Here is a 20,605-nt window from a genome sequence, read left to right on the forward strand (position 1 = left end):
GACCATATTCTTGTATGTATTCCAACAAATGGCTGTCGCTGTTGCTGGAAATGTAAAGCGTGTGTGTCAGAAGTCCTGTGTGTAAGGTGTAGGTAGGGCTGGACAATATGGACAAAATCAGACATCACAATATCTTTGACTGAAAACCTCAGTAACAATATTGTGATGATATCTTGGGGATGATGTTGGTGCTTTCTTTTTACTTTTCTATTGAAAAAAAGAGTGTTTCAAGAATTCACACTGTCTTACATCATGGACCTTCCTCAACATCACGCTTTCATGTATTGATACTGGTGCTCTCATAAGATATTTACACTTTAGAAATTTTTGATAAACAGTCATTAGTGATGTGGATGTGATGGCCAGGCAGGTAGGGGCAAATAACAGAACAGCTAAAACAGAAAGATGCATCCCTTTACTGTAATGTAATGTAGCCTTTAAAACCAGGAAAAGACAGTACTTTCACCTCAATTTCACAATATTACAATCCAAAAATTGTCTAAAATTACAGATAGTATCTAACCTCATATCACAATATTGATAAAATATCCGTATATCACCCAGCTGTCAGTAAAAATACACACTACATGTAATGTTTAAATGATTAATTCTTTATGGTTATGTCAGGAGTTAGAGTGCTTCTTTCCTCCTTGTGTAAATAGCACTGAAAGCTGGATGCAGAAGGTTGCTGTAAAGTGTTAATGAATACTGAAGCGGAAGCCCAGATTAGGGGAACTCGAAAAGACGCCTCGACAGATGGCGAGCGAGTGTGAGTGAGTGAGTGTGTGTGCCGCGCCGCGTCTGGATGTGTGTGAAAGTCTTCTGGGGGAACAGGACGAGGTTTTGTCGGGTTTTTTGCGAGCACATGCCTTGCTCGTTTTCCAGTCGGAGTCAGAACATGTCCATTTGCGCGCGGGCGAACGTGTGAGCGAAGGAGGTTCTGGTGCCACGCTGTCCTCTGCTGCTCTGAGCAGACCCCGGGGGCTTCTGACCAGCCTCTTCATCAATTTACTGGCACAGCGGAAGGACCATCTTCTCTCTCACCCTCACCCTACCCACCCCTCTCTCTCTTTGTCACTTTTATTCTCTCGTGCCCTCCCCCATTGTCTTCCTTGTCCTTCTCCTATAGTGTGAAGCATTACTGACACTAATGAAAAAGCAAGCCCTCTATGAGTCCCTTTCCCCGACAAATATAAGAGATGAGAGGGAGAGATGGGGAAAGAGATGATGGAAATAGGGGAGGTCAGGAGAGGCAAGGAGAGAGGGAATGAAAAAAAGAGATAATGCCCCACTTACAGGGAGATGGGTTAAGGAGAGACAGAAATGAAGAGCGAGAGAGAGAGAGAGAGAGATGTTAGAGAGAGGGAGAGACAGGGAGAGTGGCAGGCAGCCACAAGGGAATGGGTATATTGAATCCTTGGAAAATGGATACACAGAAAAGATGGTCAAGAAATGTGTGATGCTTTGAAAATCGTAGCCAAAACGGTGCATGTGCATATCTGCAGAAAATGAAATATAGCTGCTCGCAGCAACATGGCAGCCGGGGATGCGCTTCATCATTTGGCAACAAGGTGCCAGATTAAAACAATAGGCTGCATTAGCATTAGCATATCAGCACACTTTCATTAGCATGAGAGATCAGTGTAGTATGAGTAATCAGCAGAAAGCATACAGGGAACAATTACCATATTACCAGTGAGAGGAAATAAAATTGTATGCGTTAAAACCAGATGCTGTAAATAAAAAGGCTTTCAAATGGTTTCTAAATCACCTCACTGACCTCATGTCAATCAGAAGTGCATTTTGGACAGCCATGGCCCTCGTACTATAAACACAGAATTAAAATAATTGTTATTCATTAAATGTAGAACATAAAATTACAGATGGAAATTATGTCTTTTAATATATACATGCATGATTTTGAAGTCATTTGAAACCTAATTTGTTGTAGCGTACAAACGTTTCCACTCATCTGAGCCAGCAGCCTCACAAAGGTGCAGGTCGGTTACACAAATGCTTGATTTTTTACTGATTTCTGGAAGTTTGACGCTGAATTTTTTTTACTGTACCACTACTTTTAGGCCAGTTGGCAGTGCAGGCTGTACTGGACGGCTCTGCAAAGTTTCAAACAATTGAATTCGAGACACAAAAGAAAGAGAGACAGAAGGAAAGAAGGAGAAAGAATACTGTGGCAGGAGGCTGCTGGGCCCATGAGCCTAAATAAGCACAAGTATCTTGGCAGCTGTTGGAGCAAAACCCTGCATGTTGTTTGTGTGGATCCACATGATGAATAGGGGACTTGTATGAATGCATGCACGTTTTTTTGGGGGTTTTTTTTCCCTCTCTGCACCGGCATAAGGTGTTAATTGTCTGTCCTTACGGGGGCCATTTTGCCCAGCAGAAGGTCTTTGTGTGCAGACAGGTGATGGGGTGCCAGAGCCGAGGAAAAGCAGATGTCTTCATAAATGGACCTAATGAAGCTGTTTTATTGTCTTTGTCTTCGCCTCCTTCACTTCGGCGACAACGAAACGCAGCTCGTGGAATTGGGAAGCTGGTCGTCTGTCAGTCAAGTCGGTGTGCTCTGCGTGTAACAGGGGGCAGGAAAATGTATTTTTGCCCGCCCTCCCCCTCCCCTCTCGGATAATTCCTGGTAATTGTTAGCAGGTGGCAGAGGCGCCGGGCGTATATGGGATTTCACCAGACCGCAAATTACGGAATTGCTCTCACCTGTTCCATCAGTTGGCTCGCAAATGCCAACGACGGAGCTGATAGAAAATCTCCCCCTCTCCGTCAGCTTAGACAATTAACGTAATAGATTCTGAATGCAACTCATGAATTTAGGGCTGTTAGCGCCAATCTGACCGAGCCTTTGTCCCTTTTCCCTCCGACCGTTGGAAGTGTGCTGCATTGTCTTGTGTCGCTGAACAAAGCCCAGAGAGCTGCCGGCCCTCTGTGTGTGACAGATCCACAGGTTCTCATTAGAGCTGAATGGAAGCCAGATGTTCCCCGCGAGTAAATGAGTGACATGTTGGTTTTGTGTGCGTTGGGTGGCGTTCTGCCTTTTGTTATCAGAGTGGCGAGAGAAAACGAGTGTAAGGGGCTGTTTTCCTTCTAGTCGACGTTGGTGTTTACCTCCGGATTAATGCAGTAGGGAAATTAAGTAATTTGATTGGTTGGTAATGAAGGCAGAGGGCCCTTGCCTGACAGGGGCCCCAAAAAATAGGTAAAAACTAATATAAAATTATTAAAATATATATATATATATATATATATATATATATATATATATATATATTTATTATTTATTTATTTATTTATTTATTTATTTATTTTTTTTTTCATGGGGCCCAAAATTCCTGGCGGCGCCCCTGAATGAAGGAATTGCAGCAATATCATCATGTCAGATATGAAACAGAAATATGAAAGAAGCATTTTCTTGGTAGAATAAGTGAGCGAAAGAAATGTGAAGAGAAAACACACACACACACACACACACACACACACACACACACACACAGCTGCTGTGGCTGCAATACTTCTAGAGGACGTCCTTGGCTTTGAATGCCGTCTACAATACACACAGACGGAGCAGTCGCCCAAACCCCAGAGAAGAAGGATCTCGTTGGAATTTCCCCATGAATCAAACACACACCAGCACCTGCTCACATCTTCCTCCTGTCCTTCACACTTCTGCCCTCACATACACTATATTACCAAAAGTATTCGCTCACCCATTCAAATGATCAGAATCAGGTGTCCTAATCACTTGGCCTGGCCACAGGTGTATAAAATCAAGCACTCAGGCATGCAGACTGTGAAACAAGACATTTGTGAAAGAATGGGCCGCTCTCAGGAGCTCAGTGAATTCCAGCGTGGAACTGTCATAGGATGCCACCTGTGCAACAAATCCAGTCGTGAAATTTCCTCGCTCCTAAATATTCCACAGTCAACTGTCAGCTCTATTATAACAAAATGGAAGCGTTTGGGAACAACAGCAACTCAGCCACGAAGTGGTAGGCCACGTAAAGTGACGGAGAGGGGTCAGCGGATGCTGAAGCGCATAGTGCAAAGAGGTCGCCGACTTTCTGCACAGTCAATTGCTACAGAGCTACAAACTTCATGTGACCTTCAGATTAGCCCAAGTACAGTACGCAGAGAGCTTCATGGAATGGGTTTCCATGGCCGAGCAGCTGCAGCCAAGCCACACATCACCAAGTGCAATGCAAAGCGTCGGATGCAATGGTGTAAAGCACGCCGCCACTGGCCTCTAGAGCAGTGGAGACGCGTTCTCTGGAGTGATGAATCACGCTTTTCCATCTGGCAATCTGATGGACGAGTCTGGGTTTGGAGGTTGCCAGGAGAACGGTACATTTCAGACTGCATTGTGCCGACTGTGAAATTTGGTGGAGGAGGAATTATGGTGTGGGGTTGTTTTTCAGGAGCTGGGCTTGGCCCCTTAGTTCCAGTGAAAGGAACTTTGAATGCTTCAGGATACCAAAACATTTTGGACAATTCCATGCTCCCAACCTTGTGGGAACAGTTTGGAGCGGGCCCCTTCCTCTTCCAACATGACTGTGCACCAGTGCACAAAGCAAGGTCCATAAAGACATGGATGACAGAGTCTGGTGTGGATGAACTTGACTGGCCTGCACAGAGTCCTGACCTGAACCCGATAGAACACCTTTGGGATGAATTAGAGCGGAGACTGAGAGCCAGGCCTTCTCGACCAACATCAGTATGTGACCTCACCAATGCGCTTTTGGAAGAATGGTCAAAAATTCCTATAAACACTCTCCTCAACCTTGTGGACAGTCTTCCCAGAAGAGTTGAAGCTGTAATAGCTGCAAAAGGTGGACCGACATCATATTGAACTCTATGGGTTAGGAATGGGATGGCACTTCAGTTCATAGTATGAGTAAAGGCAGGTGAGCGAATACTTTTGGTAATATAGTGTATGTTCTTTTGGCTGTTTCCATTCACTGGCTTTCCTGCGTGTGGGCGCGTGTGTGAGAGGCAGCAAGTCTTGGTGTAAAGCATCATCCTGGAGAGCTTACGTGGAGTTCATTTTCTGTTGGCATTAGGGGCAGCGGACAAGGCGACCCACCAAGACACAGGGACACATACATGCAGAGTTTTGAGAATTTCTTTGAAAAAAAGGCGACAATATCTTGAAAAAGGCTAGATCGCTCAACTGGCATGATATTGGCATTTTTCTCTTATTCAAGAAAAGTAGTGAAATGAGTGGATTTGGCAGATTTCAGATTGTTTAAATGGAGGGCTGCTGCAGTAAGAGCTCAGCCTTGATAAGTGGTGTGCGCTCTACCAGGTGAGCCATCGGGGGAACCCCTGAGGGCTGAGATTTTAATATGCAATAATACGAGACTAAATATGAGGATTAGCATTTGCTTGTTACAAGAAATGCAAGAATTTAAGACCCAGTATTTGACTACGTGACATGAAGGATGGATTTTTTTTGTGGCTTCTTAGGTGTACACACACACACACATACACACACACACACACACACACACACACACGAGGAGAGAAGAGGAATCTTGTTGGAATTTTCCCTGTTATCTGTGGTACGCCTGCACTACCTGCTCTTATCTCTTGCTGAAATGGCTGAGCACATGTCTGATCCAAGCTGGATTGTCTTGGCACTCTCCATGCTCTGTCTCTCTCTCTCTCTCTCTTTGATTCTACCCTTCTCACATTTGTGCTCTTCTCATTTACACCCTTCTCTCCTTTCACGTGCCTCAGTTTTGCTCGCGAATTAGAGGTGCGAGGTGTGCTGCACGGCGGCAGGTGGACAGGCAGAGAGGGCAGTGCAGCTCTGGTGGAGCGTTGTGTGTGTGTGTGTGTGTGAGTGTGTGTGTGCGTGCGTGCGCCTGCCCTTATGTTTGCGTGCGCGTCCGCATTGAGGGGTGCCAGGCCACACTTTAATCCTGGCTTCAGCGGAGGTGCGGCCCGCTCCAGATGGGGCCATTGTGCCTGCGCCATGCATCAATAATTCACGGAGACCCAGAGAAAGTGGCGGAGTGTGTCTGCCTGCTCAATAATTAACCAAGGAGGGAGAGAGAGGCGTGCATGTACAGCCTGGGTCTCTCTCCAAACGCCCATTCAGACAGCCTTTGATGTCCCGGGCCTGGGGGGTCTTTGGATTTGTCGGCTCATTAAGATGTCAACCTCTTTTCCTTTTATTTGTTTTGTAATCCGTTTTTTGCTGTGTGGGGGGGCTGAATGTACTGTATGGTGCGAAACAGAGGCAAATCACATAATCGCGTGTGTGTGTGTGTGTGTGTGTGTTGCCACTGAGGTAGCAGTAATCGCTACGTTACAGTAGATGGTTGCCTGCCACGGGAGATAATGAGCTATTTTGAGTACTGTTTCATGGTGCACCCTCCGCTCCTCTCCTGCCTAGGTAGGATGCAGTACGCAGCATTATCTGCTCTCTACTCACATGTTTTTTTTTTTTTGTTTTTTTTTTTCTCTCTGTGCTGGATTTCAAGTCATGCAACGCCATATTAGCTGATAGTTTCCAGCACACAAACGTCACATTTTGTGTTCACTGTGCCTCGCGCTACCAGACAATGTTCTGAGGCAGATTAGTTCATTAAACTATAAATAATGTAGTCTTTGACTTGTCTTTGACGTGTCCTGTCCTTTGCTCCCTTTTGTCATCTCTCGCATTGGAAATAATGCGCGCGTAGGGTCTTGGAATACCTGAGACTATTTTCCCTGCAAGTGATAGGAGGAGAGAGAGAGAGCGCAGGAGACATGTTCGACTCCGCGTCCTGACAGGAGGTGTAGTTAACTGCATTTCACTGTCACCTGCGCACGCACCTGCACGCCCACACAGCCTTTGCCGTGCTCAACAACACTTCTCTCCGCTCCGCCTGTTCCAGATCAAACTCACGCTCTCCCCCCTCCCGTCCTGCTACGTACCCGATTTCATTCTCAGTTGTTATTTTCACAGAATAGCTCACCTATCCTCTTTGCGTTAAAGCGATAGCTCAGATTTTTACGAAATAGTGGTATTTGTAGGTGTATGGGAGTGTGGCACATCCACCAAGTTGGCTTCATTAACTCCTCCGCTGACGTAAGAATGAGAGCTTCAACAAATGAATGAATGTGTAATAAAAATGAGCAGTCACTTTAACCTCCTTTAAATCTGGCAGCTATGGGTGGGATTCTTTGATTTAAGACCGTTTCATCTCAATTGATGCTTCACCTCTTGGCGCTTTGATTTATGAATGATTTTTCTTTTATGGAACAGTTCAGTTTGACACAAGCTTATAAACTACGATTCGGTTCAGTGATTCAATTTGGACTGGTAGCCAAAATTTTATGTGTTATATAAACGCGCAGTAATGTGAAACTATCCTTTTTTCTTTGAATTGTGAAAAATTCAGACAAAAGCATCACTTAAACATTATTTTAAAAAAAAAACATTATTGACAAAAAAAAGGTGCAACTCACAGCATTTTATTAGATCACAGAATGAATCAATTGAAAGTATTCCTTATGGATTCAAGCCAAAGTCAGTTTAATCAGCAGGATTTCTAATACAGTGATACAGTGTTACAGCTCTAATGCGTGCTCTTCTCTGACATCTCTGCTCCCTTTTCTTCTGTCTTCTCCCCACTCCCCTCCGTTAGAAATGAGGGAGTTGTCGGATTTGCCCTGGCCTGCCCCAGTGGGTCAGTTGGAGGAGGAGCACCCCGTCACAGAGCAAGGTGACCTCTCACCCCAAACAGCAACCCCCATCATACCTCCCATTGTAGGAAACCCCTCCTCTTGGCAGTCAGTGTGTCCTCCATGACCCAGGCCGTTGTCCTGTATCTGCTGTCCCTCCACCCTGAGCCCCCAGCGGCCTGCATCTGCCCAAGCTGAGCCCTGCCTCGGGCCCCTGGCTGCGTGGGCACTGCTGGTTATTTGTGGTTACTAGGTTACCAGATTGAAAACACTCCCTTGTATCCGTAGTATTCCCCTTTTGCATTGACCAGGTAGACACTAACACAGGTACATGGTTGAGAAAGTAGCTGCAGAGGAAAGAGCCCCTCCACACACACACACACACACTGCACACTGGAACTCAGTTTCCACTTTTCTGATACAGTGTGTTTCAATCTAGCTTGCAGTGTAACCCAATGCACCAAACCAATCCAAACTTTATTTACAGTACATAGCAGATTTTGCATAGTCAAATGTGCAATGCAACTGCAACAACCTCTATCCCTCTGAAACTGATCATATTTCAGCATAGGATCATCTTTCCATGCCTCTACATGTAATGCAGTAAAGGACAGAGTCTATACCTATGCAGTTTTACTCGTAGTACCATATAGAAACCTCTATACCTACAATTTAGTGATCTGTCGTAACACTCCTGGATTTGCTTAGGTAAATGAATAGACCTCCAAAAATAAATGGTTAAACAACAAACAGTTGAAAAGAATAATTTTGATTAGTTTGATTAAAACTCACCAAAACTCAGTTATTTTTTTCCTGTTTGTGGTGCTTGGTCACAGCAAAGCAGAACCGGTGCTGTGGCTCCATACTAGCGGCCTGACTCTGCCGTCCAGTGTGCCACATGACTCCAGTTTCCTCTCTTTCCCATTTTGCATCACTCTGTAAACACACCATATAGTGGTGCTGATGATGGTGATGATGCTGATGGTTTTGCCCTCCATCAGAGCCCTCCCTTCAGAGAGAGGTCTCTCTTCTGCTTGCATGGCTTTACAGTAGCAGGATATGTGATGCGTGTCCAAGCCTTGCTGCGAGGGTTAATCCCCTTTGATGATAGTACAGTGTAAATAATGTGACTCACTGTTTCCATTCTTGTCTGTTTCTCTATATCCCTGCCTCTCCCCTCCTCTCCCTCCCTCCCTCTTTTTTCCTCTCTGCCAACAGTGCAGTTCGATGGCGCAGAGTGGGACCGCTCCTCATCCCCCACAGAGCGGTTGCGTCCTCCAGGTCCCAGGTCGAGTCCGCTGGCAGGAGGGGGCATGAAGTTTCGAATGCCGCAGGAAAGCCACACCATGGTGGGGGAGAGAGTGGACCCCACCCTGCCTCTGGAGAAGCAGGTGTATGTAGACTGTCTTCTGTTGGATGCCTACCAACTACTTAAACATGTGACAAAAAAACACACATAACAATATGCACCAGGGGCTACATTTACATGCACAGAGTAATTCAGCTATACTTTCAGCTGTACTCCGGTTCAGTTATTATTTGGGTTAAACTGTTACATGCACTTTTGATACCCTGTGATTGAGTCTTCTTGTTGCCATGAATAAACCAGCTAATAGAATATTCCTGTCTACCTGTACTGTGGAGCATCACCCAGAGACAGAGCAGTCTGCATGCAAAAAAGAATAAAAAGGCTTTGGCTGCCAGCTATGCTCTTTGACTGAGCAATAGCTTACATCTAGTACAAACGAAAGAATTGAAAATCCCATCAATAGACTAATAATTACTCATAATGAGAAAATAAGTACTGCCTACCACCATATTAACATGTTAACATCAAAATGTAATCCATAATGCTGTGCAAGACTGAAAGCGTGCAGTGTACTCTAAAACCAGTGGCAGACATTTACATTCCACAACAATATCAACAATATATAATCTTAACCTGTTGGTTTTTCATAATTAGATGAATTCATCAGTTATTCCATTTGAGTAATGATGTTTACATGAGTTAAACCAAACCTGGGTTACTTAAATAACTGGGTTAAGAGCAAACGTCCCTGTGCGTGTAAACATAAATAGTATGTGCCATGAAACTCTGTAGGAGTTTGATGGCACAGGACAAATCCCCATGCATTTCTCATACTTTGTAATTAAAGTTAAGCCAGGGGTTTCACGTCCCACAAATAAAGCCAAAAATCCATTTTATTGCCCTGCACTTTGATCTATTAAGGGCGCGCGCACATTAAGGCGAAGCGGTTATGTGTTTCGGCTAAGCAGCGCTCATCAGAGCTTATACAATTACAAAAGGTCAGGACGAGAACTAATTAAGTCAGAACATTAAAAACACACATTTACTTTGGTCTTGTAATTTCAGACATCATTGGTGTAATTTATGTGCTGCATCTGTGTACATAAAGAGCTATTTTACTAATGAAATCCAAGTACATGACACCCTTAAGCACACATGCACATGCACACACATGCACCCAACGCTGTATACACATACACATGCACACACACACACATGCACACACACACACTAGAGGACGATAGTTGATTATTCTGCCCCATTACTCCCTGATGGTCTCTTAAGGGCTGTTATGAGCTCTGTGGTCCCATTCCACTCTGCTTTAAACAGAGGAAAAGCATCATCCTCAACCTGTAGCGTTCAGTGCACTAGACTCTCAGGCATGTCGGTGGTAGAATGTCGTGTCTGAGGAGAATACGTTATTATGACTCTAAATCTGTCTGTCTGTCTGTCTGTCTATCTACCTAGCACAGGTAACCATGATTTTTATGGTTGTCTAGGTTACTCCTTTTGTAACCGAGGAGTTTGCGGTCTTTGTTGTTGTATAAAAGACATAATGACCTTGGGGATGTTTATTTTGATTATGGGTTCTTTTAATAATGAAAATTTCAAGTTCAACTTATTATTTGTAAAAGTTTGATACCTTCTCCACATGTGTTGAAAGCAGTGGCCTGCAGCAGTCAGGGGAAATTTCACAGTTAAACACCAAGTAAATATGGCAGTAGCATCACATAAAAAGTCCAGCATGTATAGAACCAAATCACAGGCCACCAAAACTGGTAAACAAAATAGTCCAAGTCAAGTGTGGTAACACAATTATTGTTTTTCTGGTTTGCTGTTGTGCCACAGTATTATTGAATAATTATACACTAAAGATTCCCTCTAATCAAAAACATGTTTTTCTTATGTTTATGTCCCCTAAAATGTCTGACCTTGACTCTTCTGACTTGTATGTGTGTAAAGTCACTAGAGAGGTGTTTTCACAGTCCTCCTCTGAAGGTGGAGGTGTGTGCACACCCCTAAAATCTGAGATTCAGACGTACCCCAGGCCAGCTAGATTTGGTACGTCACAAATCCCACAGCCAATCCTGTCAACTGACAAGGTGGCACTTTTCATATCCTCAGCAGCACCCCGCTGGTCGCCAGTTGCTGTCAGTGTATTCAGAGCTTTCCCACACCAGTGTTTTATTTTCCAAAAACAGAAGTCCAACTCAAAATGGCTGCATCTTATAAACAATATTAGACCTTGACTTCAGCTTCACACTGTAGTGAAAACTTATTCTTTACACATTCTGCAGCCCCCAACTTGGACAATGACAACCTTGGAGTTAGACACTGGAATTAAAGGCCTTCAGAAAGATGCATAGTTTGGCTGATTCGTCTGTAAATGAAAGTGCGTCAGCCTCCGCTTTCGATATTTATATTCTGATGCCATTTTAAGTCTGTTTGCCTGCTCATTTCTTTGCTCCTGTTGGTTTTATGATGTAAATTAAGGAGCTTTCATCTGATAAAACACCGACATTAATAACTGGAATATGAACTGAGCTGCTTGTTAGTGAGCTGAGCAGAGGACAGTCATCATCAAGGAACTTATCTTTCAAAAATTTCTTATGGGCACAAATGCAGAATAGCTGATATCGTTTCCAATTTTGTGAAGTGTATTTAATTATTTTATTATTTTTTATACAAGCAGTATCTGAATTAAAGGTACACACTATTCACTGTAAAGACATTTTGTCAGCAGGAACACAGAAGACACACAAGATCCTGCAAAGTTCATAGTCCAGTTTTCCATCATACCAGTGGCACGTCCAGGAATGCCAAGGTTTTGAATAAACCTGAGTGCAGGTGAAGGCGTGTCCACATCATACAGGCACATTATTCATGAGCAAGGACAGCATTGTCAGAAATAGGTGATTAAAACACTTATTGACGAGGTAATGATTTATTGTATGAGGTGTGAACTTGATTGTATTTCTGGGAATGTGCCGTAGCAGCTGGACATGAGTGAGACCTCTTAGGTCCCTACATGGGAAGGAGAGAGAAAGAGGAAGAAACAAGAGGAGAGAAAGAGAGTGAGAGGGAAAGGGTGCAGAATATAAGAGCAAAAGAGGAGCAGAGGGTTGGTGGGTATTTACATGAACACTGGAAGTGGTGTGGCTGAGGTGTGGTCCTGCACCTGAAACACTGCAACAGCTCAAATGTGTGTAACTCAATCCATGTGTGAATACTACAATGCACTATTTTGGAGTGGAGGTTTTATGAAATGACTTTATCACATCACCCTCTAAACAAGATCCCAGAACACAACATCTGAGCTGAACACAAATGATTAGTTTTCTAAAGTAACTTTGTGTCTGCATATAAACAGTGTTTGATACTGACAAAGTCCAAGACTGGCTCTCAGCTCCTCTGAGCGGCTGGCAGGGCTGCAGCAGCGTTTGGACGGGGCGCTGGCCTCTCCTCCATCCATTTCCCCGGCTGCTCTCTTCTCTCTGCTGCCAGAGGCCTCATCGGCTGGAACAGCAGCCTTCCTCTTGCGCCCCCTCCTCTCTGGCAGAGTCTCAGGGTCCTTGAGGGCCCGGATCCTCATGGTCCACTTTGGTCTCTTGGTCTTGTTCTCAGAGACTACCAGACACTGGGAGGCCTGCTGAGAGTCACAGGGCCATGAGGCAGCCTCCTGAGCTGGTCCAGCAACAGGAACCCTCCTCAGGATCAGTTTTATTGCCTGAGGGTTTTCAGGGTCAGAGCAGTTGAAACATTTCCATGTGAAGTCCTCAGTGGGGACAGGCTTTGAGGGACGCAGGTCAGGACCTCCAGCGAGACGAATGTCTCTCAGTTTGGCACACAGGTTGGAAATGATCGGTGGCTTCTCAGAGAGGATGATCACAGAGTCATCCCCTGGTTTTCTTTTCACATAGAGCTGAACAAGAGAGGAAGTCATTTTCCACAGGTTCCCTTTGACTGATGTATATTTGAAGTCTTGTGCCTTTGATAACTTACCTTTTCCATTTCCCAAGTAAGGGTCAATGGAAGCTTAAGTTCCTCTCAAGTGGTTTGTGATAAAAACTGTAAGTAAGAGCTGTAACAGTACTCAAAAACAATGCTGCACTTGTAAGTGTGTGTGTGTGTGTGTGTGTGTGTGTGTATCCAAAGATCTTGGGATGAAATGTCAGTTTGGACACAAATGTGCAATAGAATCATCACAATGAATGATGCAATAGAGCCTGTAACAATGAGCTGATGATGGAGATGCTTATTTTTAATTAAATCTCCACTGGCTGCAGCCGTAGCGACAGCTACTGTTCCTGGGCTCCACATAAACATTTTTACAACATTTTGATGCAGTAACACATGGAACAGCCAGAGCAGCCAGGGAGATGGACGGAGGAGAGTCCAGCGGCCCGTCCCGACTCAGAGGAGAAGCTGAAAATCTGTCTGAGACTTTGTCTCAAACACTTTTTATATGCTGGCAGGAGCAGAGTTACATTTAGAAAATCAACATTTGCTCTCAGCAAAGATGTTTTTTTTTTAGATGTTTTTTATGTAAAAGGTGATTTACAACATGTCATCAACATGAACGTAGGTTGGCAGACAGTGTGTTTAGAGTTCATTTCCAACTCAGGTAACTAAGTTATCTGGGTTATGTGTAAGTTATGTGTAAGTTGTGTGGGTCTTCCACAGTTTTAAGAAGAACTTCTGTGGTGCACCTGGTGACGGTTGTTTCTGGTATTTTGGATAAGAAAGGCAGATTTGAAATTGGTCTCTAGCACATGAGGGTCAAGACAGCATCTTTTAAGCCGTGGCCTGATAACATTAGTTTGGAAATCTGATGGTACGGTGCCACTAACCACAGAATAATTAATAACTCACAGCATTTGTGGGATAATTAGATAAAAGAGCACATTTTAGAGAGGAGCAATATGAGAGGGTTGTTGGCTGGGTTGTCTGGCTCCACAAATCATCATTAAAGTCCTCCTCCACTCAAAAACATGTTTTTCTTATGTTTATGTCCCCTAAAATGTCTGACCTTGTTTCTACTGGCTTGTATGTGAGCAAAGTTTGCCACTAGAGAGATGTTTTCACAATGAAGGTGGAGGTGTCTGTACACACCCCTAAAATCTGAGATTCAGACGAACCCCAGGCCAGCTAGATTTGGTACGTCACAAATCCCACAGCCAATCCTGTCAGCTGACACGGTGATGCCTAACATCAGCTCCACCGGTCATGGTGTTGGACTGCTGTCTGATTGTGTTTTGTTTTTAAAGAAAACAAGACCAACACAGAATTGCTGTTTCACATGAACAATATTAGTGCAACTAAGAGATTCACTGAAAAAAAAAAAAATAATAATAATTTATTTTCACGGTTATAAAATATGGCACAATGTTCACAACTACCACGGGACAGGACCTCTGCGTCCTGTGAACAGAGCTCTGGTTACAAGTTGTCAGCAGGCAGGGTGGGTACTATTTGCATATTCATCATTCTGCAAATTTTTAATGAGGGCAAGGTTGAGAGCTACATTTAAGCCATTTTAAGGCACTAAAATATGCACTTGTCAAAATATGTACTACTGATGAACAGAGATTCGTTTTTAGGGATTTTGTAAATGTCTGGAAGGGGGACTTTAAACTTAGTATTGGAATCAAAGTCGAAATTCTTGCATTGTTAGAACTCTATTTCAGTATAGTGCACGCTTACAACAGCTACTTATTGTATCATCATTGCACCCATAATCACAGGCACCCCCCGGGGAGGGATAATCCTGGGCTGTAGTGCTATAATAATCAACACAATACTTTGTGCTGCAGAAGCCCACAGCCACAAAGCACAATTACATTTCCACTGTTGAGTTCCCACAGCAGCAGATTTAAAAATAAGTTGGAATCACACTCCACTTAAGCACTATTACCACGCTTTACCACTGTGGAAGGGTTGGAGACTACCACTGACGATAAACAAGCAGCTGACTTGTTGATTTTTTTTTTTCTTCTTCATGTGTGTATGTGTGTGTGTGTCAGATGGTACCACGGTGCGCTGTCACGTTCGGAGGCAGAGTCGCTGCTAACGCTGTGTAAGGAGTGTAGCTACTTGGTGAGGAACAGTCAGACCAGCCGCTGCGACTACTCCCTGTCACTACGGTAGGACACACACATACACACTCGTACACACACTCTAATACCATAACGTGGGGTCAAATGCTAGAGCACCATCTATTTCATTCTCAGATAAACAAGTTTACAGTTTGATCGAATGTACTTTTCTTTTTCTGCTGTGTAACTGAAGAATGTGTGTGTGTGCGTGCACGTGTATGTGTGTGTGTGTATGCCTGGGTTTAAAGCCAACTGAGTTACTGATCTCATATCTCATTCTCCACACCTCTCCATCTGTCTCTCCTCTCCTCCCTCTTTTTCTCTCCCCTCCTCCATCACCCCAGCTTAAGATCATTGGCGTGCTGATTCCTCTCCCGATACTCATTTTCAGGGCGCAATACTGCTTATGTGGTCAAATCTCTCGCTTGTAATTACTACCATGATCCATCGCCCCTCTTTCGCCCCACTCTCCCATCACCCTCTTCGCCCCCCTTCCTTTCCCCCCCTCTCTGTGGCCTTCTTCCTTTGCCCCAGTGGGCCTTCTAAGTGGTAATCAGGCAGGTAGAGCACACTTCAGCGCACACATCATCCTCCCCTTAATCACTAATGAATATGAATTACCTTCTGTGGGCCACACAAGAAGGGAGTCGGGGAGGGAGGGAGGGATGCAGAGAGGGAGAGGCAAAAGGGGGGAGGCACAGAGTGTCACCGTGTTGTGCTGACATACAAACAAGCTCATGCATTACTCATGTACAAGGATAGAGTGACAGTTTAACACGCGCGCACACACACACACACACACACACACACACACACACACACACACACACACTGCCTCCAGTAACAAGGTCAGAATAAGTGCCCAAACTCCAGACGCAGTCAGCACTGTGTGTTTTTGGCTGCGTGGGAGGAAGAACCATCTTGTGTTGAAACAGAACTGCAGAGTCATAAAAAAACATGACACAATGTGAACTGAGTGAATCTTTGAACTGAATGTGCAGTTGAAAAACAATGAGATAATATGACCATTTCCGTCACTGCGCTCTTCAGCTCTTATGCAGAGATTGGAAAGAAGCAGCGGTTTAGTCTTTATAAAGATGCTGTGATAGGTTGGCAAGCTTTTAAGAAACTGCCTAGTACTCAAAAAAGCTTCTGGATCCATCTTGAACACCTAATGCCAGTGGTCAGTTTCCTAATGATCAGCGAAATTTTGTTAATACAGCAACCATGTGCTTGTGTCATTACAGTTGTATTGTATCTTTGCTTGGAGAAAAAAAAAAAAAAAAAAACTTAACCACACCTATATAGTACCTTAAAATGACACAGTAATGTGAACAATGGGAGCCATGACAGCGGTTGCTAAATGGAGACAAAATTAATGTGACAGCAGAGAGCCAGTACAAAGTGAGTCAGCGCTGAAACAGACAGGCTCGCCAGCTTTAAACCAACATGAATATTTATGAAAGAGCAATGTTCGGCTGAAATGTGCCGTGAGATTCAAAGAAGCCCCCAAAAACAAGTAGGAGTGGATGAAAGCATGCTCTCAACTTGGAGTGCTGACGTGATGAAGTGCCCGGCTCTCAGTGCTCAGGAAGTCAGTGGCATGATCATAAAATACCACTCGGCTTGCAGTCAGTATATGTGTGTGTGTGTGTGTGTGTGTGTTTGTGTTCCACTCTTCCTCACTGCTCTATTTCATTTGGTTTACCATAATAATGATGAGCACTGGCCAGTTTGCGTCTTTGTCTTTCCCTCTGCTTCTGCAATTAGACATATATCACAACTGGCTGACTTGTGCTTAAAGGGAAGGTCCCGCGCTGGCAGGCTGGTTCTTAAAGGGGAGGAAAGCAGAGGGCAGCGGGCTTTGCTCAACCACTTTCACAGTGCTTTCTCTTTTGCTCTCTCTCTCTGTCTGTGTCCTATTATTCTGTCCTTGTGTATACTGTAATCACTGCCTTTGTCTCTCCTTTCACAGTCTATACACCATTCATCCATCCATCACCAGCTCTCCTCCTTCCTTCCCCTCGCTCCTCATCTTGCCGTATATTGTGACACGGTGTTAAATCTTGGTTAGAAATGTGCCATAAAAGTGTAGGAAAAAAAGTGGATGAGATATATCCAGCCTTGTCATTTCCACCGTGTCATTATGTGACAAAGTGCTCCGCATGCCTCATGATGGTTTTTGTGCCCCATATTTCATGTTCTCTCTTTTCTCCGTTTCCTTCTTCTTCTTTGTCCACAGGAGCTGTCAGGGTTTCATGCACATGAAGTTCACTCAGTGTAAAGATGGCAAATATGTGCTGGGGCAGAACAGCCCACCCTTTGACACCATCCCAGAGGTCATCCACTTCTACACCACACACAAACTCCCAATCCGAGGTGCCGAGCACCTCTCCCTGCTCTTCCCTGTGCTGGTGCAGACGCTCTGATGGGCTCCAGCTCCTCCTGGACCTTTCATTGTGATCAGACACTCCAGACTTGATTGACTTGAATGTTTCAATGGGATCGTCCCAGTGGACTGCCAGTGCTCCGTTCTCCTTGGACTGGAGTATTTTTCAGTGATTCATCACATCAGTGGCCAGTGCCCTCACCCACCCCTGCTGTTGTGCTCGTGCCAAGTGTTTCAAACATGTGGGGGATCAGTTCACATGAAATGCAATACTGTAATTTTATGCCTCGCTCTCATCTCCTCTCTGGACCAAGGAGGCTGAGTTCAGGGCATCTCAGATTGTTCCTTTGCTTTTTACTTATCATTCACATTTCTACAAAACGACAGAGGAATGAGGTCAAAGAAAAATGAGCGAGATTGCATATTCTAACTCCCATCCTATTTCCTCGCAGCCCCAGCCCAGAGAGGCCCTGCAGAAGATTCAAATTGAAATACTGTCGTCCCACAAAAAACACTCCATCACACCGGTAGATATTGCTGTTGTCAAGTGAAGACAGTTCAACCTCTATTTTCACAGATTGTCATGTTTCCGTTTGGACTTTTTAAACTCTTGAGCTTTGGAAACCTTTTTGTAAATTTGAAAATGCATTGTAAATTTCAGAAAATTCATGGTTGTCAGTTGAAAATAATGCTATTTTTGGAAGATATAAGGCCCAACAGCAGTCATATATCAAATTCTCCTGCACAAACATATACCTGTACTGTAGCGGATGGGATGACTGTCTCTTGTTTTGACTCCAGTCTGTAGACTAATCTGTTCTATACTGTCATGCTGCTAAATGTTACAAACTTGCTTGACTATGTGTCTCCATGTCCCTAGTAGGTTTACAGAGGGGCTGTTTTTTGTTGGTATTTGTGTTGACCTTGCTGACCTGTATCTCTTGTCGTTTCCCTGCATTGCATTCAGTAGACAATGCTTTGCAGGGTTTGCAAAATGAAACTTGTCACTGACGTCATCTTCCTTCCACTGACTGAAAGCCCAGCTTGGAAACTGTGCCACAGGCCCCATCTAAAGCAAAGGGGTGCTCATCAGGAATCATTGATCGCTCTGAGAAACTCAGAGACGTTGTGAATGTTGGCCCAAATCTCACAGTTCCTACATAAGTGTCTTTGATCCCAGAATTTTGGCTGCCCAATCAATTTCACGCTGGTCGGCTAGTTGGACTTGAGTGAAATGTTTGCCATCTGGAATGGATTCCCAAGGCCACTGCCTGGTTGCAGTGTTATGTGGCTTAAAATGAGAGCCAAAGTGCACCGGACACATATTAACCATGACAAATGGAAAAATGATTTCAACTGTTTGTTAACCTACTATAATATATCGCCTGGGTTGTCTTAATTAATATTATGGTCATTTTCTGTCTCTAGTACTACAATTTGACAGGTTGCCTCATTTACCTGCTGTGTTGAAGCATTTCACTTGTGCTGAAAACAATAAAGTGTTTTTGAAGACTCTGTGTGGCTCAATTGTTATTGTATCTGGTTCAAAAGGAATACACTTAAAAGTAGTGAGACAATAGATATTAGGTTCTTCGCAGCCCAGAGTAGGAGAAGAAGCACAAAGGATTTGGCAAGATGGCACGCTTCGCATACTCCAACACACACCCACACATACACACACACACACACACACACATGCTTTCCTTCATCCATTAACAGCAGGGTAGTGGGAGGGAGAGGGTGAGAGACGGGGGTGAGGTGAGGCTGAGGAGGGGTGAGGCAGCCCTCATTATTTGGGCTGCGCTGCAGTGAAAGGCACTGGGATTGCTTTCATTACAGAGCCAAATGAAATAGTGGAGGCTGATTACCCGCGTGACGGAGAGAGGAGAAGAGCTGGATCACTCTCTGTGGAGGGGAAAGACAGAGAGAGGGAAGGAGAGAGGGAAAGGAGAGAGAGAGAGAGAGAGAAAGTGGAAGAGGGGAGGAGGAGGGGGAAGCTGCTTGGCTGATTTCTCAAACAAGACTCCAAACAAGTGTGTGTAGGTGTTTATGTGTGTATGTGTATGTGTGGGTGTGTGTGTGTGTGTGTGTGTGTGGGTGGGTGGGTGGGTGCGTGGGTGTTTGTGACTGTAAGAGAGAGAGAGAGAGAGAGATGGGAAGGAGGCTGCTATGGTCCCATTTCTCAAACAAGCCTCCCTGGGGAGGAATATGAATAATAACGACAGTAGCAGTGCAGCATGTAAAAATCAAACAAAAATCACGCTCACATTCACTAGCTTTTGTTTAGCTCTTACCTTAACTCTGCTTGTGTGTGTGTGTGTGTAAGTGTGCTAAAACCATTTCCATTTGCTAACTTATGGTAGGCTGCATGAGGTGTCATGGTTGCATGTGTGCACACTGGAGCAACTTGCACCTCCATTCCATCACAAATCACTGTCCTGTTGTACGTAAGGAATGAAATGTCTGTGAATGCGTGTGATCATGTGCATGTGCAGCTGTCAGAATGTGTGTAATATGGGGTCTGTGGTGTGTGTCGATGATTATGCAGTGACAGCAGCTGGTAATCTATCAGACAAGCTTGGAGGAATGAACACCTGTGATCGCCATAGTGCCAGAGAAAATGTCAAGCAGACATACATGCACACATGCACACACTAACACACATGCCCAGGGACACTGTCAGACACAAGTGCTCCCAAACTCATGCATACAGATGTATAGATCCCATGGAAGCAAACACAAGCTAATGAGCAATATAGACAGAAATAAAACATTGAAATCTTCACCATTATAAAAAGGACCCCTATCATTAGAAAATAACCAGGAAATAATAATAATAATAATAATAATAATAATAACAACAACAACAACAACAATAATGATAATAATAATAAAACAAGGGAGTCCATCACCTAAATTCATAGCAAACAAAATGGTAATACTTGAAGCCTGAAGACCTGATGAAGCTTCAGGTAATATTCCCCCAAACAGACACAATATGATGTATAGTATTAAGAAATACATGTGTTCACTTCTCTGTCTCTCACTGCCTCGTGGGTAGCATTACCCTAGGCCCACCATCCTTTCTCACACAACGTACACAAAAAGCTCCAGGCT

General features: G+C 44.2%; 1 protein-coding gene across 2 annotated transcripts in view; it reads left to right on the forward strand.

Moving 5' to 3' along the window:
• shdb (Src homology 2 domain containing transforming protein D, b) overlaps nucleotides 1-19,003 on the forward strand; it is a 29,262-nt gene extending 10,259 nt beyond the window's left edge. Inside the window, exons 5-8 of one of the 2 annotated variants that reach the window (XM_030050459.1) lie at nucleotides 7,659-7,736; nucleotides 8,914-9,088; nucleotides 15,028-15,147; nucleotides 17,342-19,003. In XM_030050459.1, the coding sequence (XP_029906319.1) occupies nucleotides 7,659-7,736; nucleotides 8,914-9,088; nucleotides 15,028-15,147; nucleotides 17,342-17,528 (560 nt within the window). In that variant the 3' untranslated portion in view covers nucleotides 17,529-19,003. The remainder of the gene's footprint in view (nucleotides 1-7,658; nucleotides 7,737-8,913; nucleotides 9,089-15,027; nucleotides 15,148-17,341) is intronic. The other variant, XM_030050461.1, reaches the window with a different exon arrangement.
• The last annotated feature ends 1,602 nt before the right edge of the window (nucleotides 19,004-20,605 follow it).

Source organism: Myripristis murdjan, chromosome 4, assembly GCF_902150065.1.
Source record: "Myripristis murdjan chromosome 4, fMyrMur1.1, whole genome shotgun sequence".
In the NCBI taxonomy this organism is placed as follows: Eukaryota; Metazoa; Chordata; class Actinopteri; order Holocentriformes; family Holocentridae; genus Myripristis; species Myripristis murdjan.